Source organism: Ruditapes philippinarum, unplaced genomic scaffold, assembly GCF_026571515.1.
Source record: "Ruditapes philippinarum isolate M1 unplaced genomic scaffold, ASM2657151v2 ctg25924_1_1_1_1, whole genome shotgun sequence".
NCBI lineage: Eukaryota > Metazoa > Mollusca > Bivalvia > Venerida > Veneridae > Ruditapes > Ruditapes philippinarum.
This window is the reverse complement of record NW_026857572.1, coordinates 1-7,527: the sequence shown is the minus strand read 5'-3', so window position 1 is coordinate 7,527 and position 7,527 is coordinate 1. Positions and strand designations below refer to the sequence as shown.

Below are 7,527 nucleotides of genomic sequence, written 5' to 3'. Positions count from 1 at the left end.
TAAACGTTCCTGTCCTACCGACAGCTTTGTTTTCTGTCTTGCTATCAATAATGATTGTTATCTTTTGACCATTAATTTTTATATTCCTGTATTTTAATTTTTATACTGAGAAAGTTGAACATGCTGTCCTACTAACACCTAGTGATCGGTGGTTATAGTAATCAGACCTACTTTCACAATGATTTTTGAAAGGGAATATCACTATATTATTAGTTTTAAAGATTGTTGACAGGTTATATGGCCCTGTATAAATGGCTGTTTGTAAATATAACCCCAGCTGCTAGGCAAGCATCATTTTGTGGAGAAATAAGTAAGATATCTTCATAAATCGACAGCAGCTGTGTATATAAAACTATGTAAATGTCACGATTATCCAGTGAAAAATGACATTACAAACGTGCAGTATTATAAGGCCCTATTTAAACATTTGTTTGTATTATATAACCAGACCTGTAAGGTGAGGGTTATATTGCAAATTTTCTGTCAAGAATTTTATATTGGATTTACAATACTGCAAACTTCCTTTACTAGAGAAAAGGGAAGTAACATCATAAATCTACTGCAGCTGTGTGATAGATTATATAAATGTCACAATTATTCAATGAAAAACAATGTTACAGAAGTGCAGTATTATAAATTATATTTTAATGAAAAAGTTACATTTTCTTTCAGGGTATTTAGAGACAGAGAATTACACTGTCATTTAGATGAGCTGGTCAGTTTAACAATGTATAGAGTGTTACATACAGGGGTTCAAACTCAGGCGATACCTTACTGTAACCCACTAGAGCCAGTACTGCTAGATACACTAACAGGTGTCAGGTGGTTACGGCTCTCTTCAGATGAAAAGGTGAGTGCCTTTAAACCTCTTAACATATGAAATATAAGATATTAAATAGGGCTTGTGCTTCTATGTTATTAAATGACTATTTAACTAAAATTTGATTGACTCAGTGCTAAAGCAAGTAAGCATTAAATATGTAATTGTAAACAATAAACGGCATGCTCTTTTAAAAATAAGGTTTTAACCCCTTGAAATTACTGTCTGTAATTCCTGATATACATGTATAAAGAACAAAATTAAGTTCACTTATTTTCATGTGAAACAAAGTTATCATCAAGAATATTTCTTTTTGTGTGTTCCCTTTCACAATGTAATGACACAAGTTTCTTTTCCAAAAGGGACAAGACCTGCAATCTTTCCTGCAATGCTGGAAAAAAATCGCTTAATTTTACTTTTGGCCATTTAAAACTTAAGATTATAGTCTTTAATGATTTAAGCAGTATCTGTAGATATGGAAAAAAACTCAACCTTCAGTCAAATGACTCTGCAAGAAACAGTTTCTAATGATAAGGGGTTGTAATAATCTAACATATTCTACTGCATTACTTGTCAGTCAACTTTATATCACCAATGCTCTAAGCAGCCTAATAATTTGTTTTCAGATGTCCTGTGATGAGATTTTAAATGAATATGAAGCTCAAGATTTCTCTGAATTTGTAAGTTTTTGTTTCATATTACTGAACATTTATTTTTATCTGAGCTCCATTATTAGTCAGGTGAAAGAATAGAAAAGAAGTAAGCCTGATTGCCGTGTTTATTGTACATCTTTTCAGATTAAGAGAGATTTTAATTTTCTCTGTAAAATTTGAAGATCATTGAATATGTATTGAATAAAGATCGAATTTTTATTAACTGTTATTTAGATTGGTTCTTTGTATTGTTTTCAACACCTGACATATTGTAATGGCATAGAGAATAGTTAAAAAATCAGATAGTAATTTCAAGCACTACTGTGACATTGATAAGCAAGAGTAGTCTTTCTATTTTAGGAGAACAGATTTCAATGTGCTTTAATTTTCAATCTTTGAATACAAGTTATCAGTCAATGTGACAGTATTTTAATGTTTGCAAAAAATCATTTATGCCAATATTTTCTTGTCCTATTGAAGCAATACATTTGCACAAGTTCAAGATGTTATATGTTATATTTATGTGTTTGTAGGAAGAAGTAGACCCTGATGAAAGGAGAAAATATGGCATTCTTGGGTCCTGTATGTTTTATAGGGTAAATGTTTCTTTTTATATGGTTTATTAGGAAAAAAAATGAATGATATTTCATTATTAGCTAGTCTATTTTGAAGAAAAAGATGAGTAATTATGATTGCTGTTGCAGCATCTTGCAAAAACTTTGATGTAGCCCATTATTCAAACATTTTAAACAATTTTTAACATAAAACTTGTAATACTTGCGTATTATGACATGGTGCAATTGTTAGACAAGGGGAATCATTCAGAAAGCAATATTTTAGGAGTTATACCCTTTTATAACATAGAATTTTTAACAGAGGAGCATTAACATGCCATGCAGTGATCTTGTTAAATTCCTAATGATTTGACTGAAGAAGAAATTATTAAGTCTGAGTCAGTTTGAATGGTTTCACTAAAATGTAAGAAAACAGCCTTCGAAATTAGCACTCGCCAGATCGCCCTGGCGAGTAAATATTAAATTTGGGCGGCTTGCGAGTAAAATTTCCGATCGCGAAATTCATTATAGTGGTGTTCAACAGCGCACTTTTTGCCATGTCACTACTGTTTCTTGGCTTACTTCCATTAGCCATGTAAAGCGAGTAATTTATTGGGAACCAACTTTGTTTACGTTCCGTTTTCCATTGTCAAGTATCGTATCGTAGTAACCATGAAAAATGATTTTCATATACAGCAGGGAATAACAATAAAATAAATTATGACACAAGTCTTGTATTGGATTTCCTTTTGTTTCTTTTATTTACCTTCAGAATTAAAGATAAGAAAAAAACATATAAAGTTGGTTTCGGGCGAGTAACTTCTCAAATGTTACTGGTTCGAATGGCCAGTAACTTCAAAATGTTAATTTCGAGGACTGAGAAAAGTTACAGCTTTGTCTGGTAGATTTATAATCTTAATTCATTTAATCAAAATATCGGTTTCATTTCAGGATTATTTATTATGTTCACACCTGTGTAGAGAAGATTTACAAGATGTTAATTTATTTCTCAAGTATCACTGTATCCTACATCTAGTCAGTAAACAATCTGTAGACAACCTTGTCATCTGGAGGGAGGTTTATCCTACACGATTCTGTCAATCTACAAAGAAAGATAACCCTGGTTACAGAGAGCCACAGGGGAGATGGTTCTTACTTGTTGTTAGCATGGTATGTTATACTTATTACACCTTTTTTCCTCAATTCTTTAGGCTCTAACTTGAGGGAGGTTGGTGGGGAGCATATAAATTTGCCCTTGTCTTGTCTGTCACGCTGTCCATCTGTCAACAAAACAGTCGGGCATCTTTGTGTGTGTATTTGCGTTTATTTATTCTCGCCTCCGGTTGCCCATATGGGCGAGTCCCCCAGAAGAGTATTAGTCATTTTAGATTTTGGAGGATAGTGCAATTTCAGATACAGAAAGATGCTCTAATTCCAGAAGCTTCTCCTGTTTCTTTACCGTGCCAAGTGTTTAAGCACCCATACACTGGACCTCACTCTAAAGTCTCATCTGAAAGACTGATTAGTAGTTTTAGTTGGCCAGCCCAAGAATCGAACCCACAATGTCGAGATCACAAGTCTCGCGCTATAACCGATTGAGCGCTGCGGGCTGGTTAGTTGGGCATCTGTGCTGTATGAACACATATCTAGTTTCCTTCATGTTTTTCTTAAGTTAAGACATACAACACACAATCAGTTAAACAAAAAAGAGGTTATATGATGACTGTCCACAGTTTTATCGATAGTGAAAGAAACTGTAGAACAAGTAGGTGCTTGTGAAAGACTACAGTTATGTAGTTTTTATGCCAGCTATGTAGTCTTCTTAACAAAAATTGTGTGATTTTATCAAATTTAAACCAAGTTGTGTGACGAAAAAGGCTTTGACCACAAGTATTCTTCACTTTAGACTCCAATTTATTTCAAGTAATCATGTTTTGGTGAATGAGTTCACACTATATACATGTTTTGATATTGACATTTTCTATAATAAAATATTGGTGTGTACATTGACATATCATGATAGTAGCATGTATATGTGTTATCAATGATGTAAAAATTAATGTCTTTGTTTTCCCTTTACAGAGGCATTTTCTCCTATGTACATTATTTGAAGCTGGCAGTTATTCAAGATCTGTGTCAGGTAGACAGCCGGTAGACAAGTTTCTATTGGATCAGTCGCGGGCAACATTAGCCCAGCTAGATCTTGATGATACAGATATAGAATTACAGTGCAATGAAAGGTATGTTACATTAACGTTCTATTGACAGCTGGTGCTATGATGCGCTTTTCATGCTTTGAATTTGGAATTCTATGTTGTTAATTTAAAGGATTATCAATATTATCAGGAAAGCTACATTTGTTACTAGTCACATAGTCCAATAGTTAAAACCCTGATTGTAAGGAAAGTTATGTTTAGTGCATTGTTAAGCACTTATTTGATAGAACATGGTTAAGGTATTTTAGAAATACTTTACAGTTTGAACGCTTTTGATAGTATTTTTGTGGACACTTAATCAAAGTAGGCATTTAGTGTATATGATATTGTTATCAAAGCCTTGTTCATCAAGCATTAGCCATGCATAAGCCCTTTAAAACAAAATATTATTTGTTCATTTTGAATTTCTGTGTGCAGAACATTAAAGTTTATAATATTCTCTATTGTTAAGATTAAGATAATTCGTTGATCTTTTTTCAGGCTTTTCTCAGAGCAGTCTGGTCCAAGCTTGAAATGTATAGACTCAGAAAAACCAACTGGTTTCAACAATGATGTAATATCACCTCTTAAATCTACACCTTCACCCAGACACAGTAAGATATATTCCTCATATACTTAAAGAACTTTTACTAATACTGTAAATTTCATACAAAATTTTTTGTTAAATTTTTATTAATTTCAGTATTGTCAATGGTAAAACACATAATGTTTATTTGTTACAACTAATTGCAATACTCCTGAATATATGAAAACAAACCAGTTACTGTAAATTCACTTAATTTCATGGTCATGAAATGTTTAGGTTTTGTCACAAAGAACTTGTTTGTGGGGACTGTTTATTTTTCCAAAAGGTAAAATGTAAATAATCAAATTTCATATGATCATCAATTCGTTGATTGATTTAACTTAGAAAGCCACAAAAATTAGTTCCCCACAAATAATAATGATGTTGCATTTTAGAGAACATCCACACTTTTGCTTTCTTGTACATTCGAGTGTTGAACAAATAGAGTTGAAAGTTTTATATGACTCTAAAGTCCATGTAATGAAAGATCAATCATTTTGCCACTTGTCAACATGATGTTGATTGAATTTAAAGTATAACCTGTATGTTTTATATTATGATATAGATACAGATGATATAGACAGGTTATCATATCAATCTCCTAATGCTTTTATATTATGATATAGATACAGATGATGTAGACAGACTATCATATCAATCTCCTAATGGACCTGGTGTTATAAAGAGACAGGGGAGCAAACTCTCATATGGATCTAATGATTCCAGTGGTAGCAGCACAAGTATTAACAAGGTATTCTTCTTCTTACAATATGTTGTGCATGGGGTCCATTCTGTGTGTAAAATAATGCCCAGATACGGATATGAGTGACTTCCGCGTTAAAATTGAAAAGTTGTCGTATGACTGGACACTGTCCTCAAAATTTAAAATCCAAACATTTTGTAGCTAAGGAGATATTTAATAGTTTAATATTGTTATCTTTCCAAATGATAGTTTGAACAATTATACTTTTATTTCTGTATTTAATGTTTTATTTTTTAGCTCGACTATTCGAAGAATATGAGAGCTATTGTAGTCGCCCCGGCGTCGGCGTCGGCGTCAGCGTCCGCGTCTGCGTCTGCGTTGGTTAAAGTTTTTTCTAAAGTCAAATTTCTCAATTATTACTTGAGATAGATTCAATTGAAACTTACAATACTTATTATAGTACAAGGTACATCTGAATGACAAGTTGATAACTCTGCTACAATATTGACAGAATTATGCCCTTTTTAAACTTAGAAATTTTGTTTAAAGTTTTTTGGCTAAAGGGCAAATAATCTCAGTTATTGCTTGAAGATATTCAATTGAAACTTACAATTTACTTATTTAAATAGTAACAAAGGTACATCAGATTGAGGCAAAGTTGGATAACTCTGCATAAATATTGACCAAAATAATCCCCCCCTTTTTTAACTTAAGAAATTTGGTTAAAAGTTTTTTTTTAAAGTCAAATACTCCATTACTGGTTTGAATATTCAATTGAAACTTACAATACTTATTTTATTCAGTAACAAGGTTCATCGATTGGACAAGTTGGATTAACTCTTCGCCTACAATTTGACAGATTTTATGCCCCTTTGTAACTTGGGAAATTTTGGTTAAAGTTTTTTTTGTAAAAGTCAAATTATCTCAATTTATTGCTTGAGATATTCAATTGAAATTTTAAAATACTTTTTATAGTAACAATCGGTACATCAGTTTGAAAATTGCATAACTGGCCAATTAAGAAATTATTTGCCCCTTTGAAAACTTAGAAATTTTTTGGTTAAAGGGTTAAAGGTCTTCCCAAAGATTATTTACTTGAAATTTACACATGCCTTTAGGGTCATAATTGGGGGCAATTAATTGTATGTCACTGACCAATTTCCATAACTCTATCTTGCATTAAGGCTGGATTCATATCCCTTTTTCTGAATTAGTCACCTGGTTTAATTTTAAACATGCAAGTTTAAACATATCTCCAATAACTATTAAAAATTTTATTTAAATTCACCATATGCATTTAGGTAGTAAAGTGTAGGTACTGACAAAGATCCATAATTCTATTTTGCATTTAGGCTGATTTTTCTCCCCTTTTTCCCAACTTAAGATAAATTCATGGGAAAAGTTTTTGCTTGTAAGTGTTTTTTATCGTCCAAACTACTGAAGGGTTTGTGCCTGTTTTGGGACCAATTTTATAATGCATTTCATAATAATAAAGGCATGATTTACTTTATAAAACATCTTAATAACAAGCCTTTGTACCTTTTTCTGTCAAATTTATGTTATTCATTAGGTAATCAGGTATTATTATACTCAATAAAAACCCCTTTGTGACATTACCTCCGAATAGTCAAGCCAATTTACGTATAATTGACTCTCTCTAAGGCCTATAACATGAATTTATAAAAAAAAATTAGCCCTTTTGTGAACTTGAAAAAATTTAAAATTATCAAGGCTCTTTTACTATCAAGCAACTTGAATCAGGTCGAGCCGTGCTGTCCCTACCGACAGCTCTTTTATTCATATGTTTATATGTATTTCATTGTAATCATATTATTTGCCTCTATAGTTCAGGATAAAGTCGGAAGTAAAAAGGGAGCTATGTATATGTGGATACATTTGAAATAGAAGTTTTAAAATAAAAACACCGGTAAATCATTGTGACATGCAAAAAGTAATGTATTAAATATTATTACATTCCGTTACTGGGTTAAGTTATTGCAATTTTTAGCTAAACCT

At 32.0% G+C, this 7,527-nt stretch overlaps 1 protein-coding gene across 1 annotated transcript; it reads left to right on the top strand.

The window, feature by feature from the left end:
• Window positions 1–672: 672 nt before the first annotated feature.
• LOC132750183 (protein inturned-like) lies at window positions 673–5,559 on the top strand (the record flags this gene model as incomplete). Its single annotated transcript, XM_060740128.1, has 7 exons — window positions 673–850; window positions 1,447–1,500; window positions 2,007–2,069; window positions 2,979–3,197; window positions 4,110–4,267; window positions 4,724–4,836; window positions 5,435–5,559. Coding segments are annotated over 7 exons (910 nt in total), but the record flags the coding sequence as incomplete, so codon positions are not given.
• Between the last annotated feature and the right edge of the window lie 1,968 nt (window positions 5,560–7,527).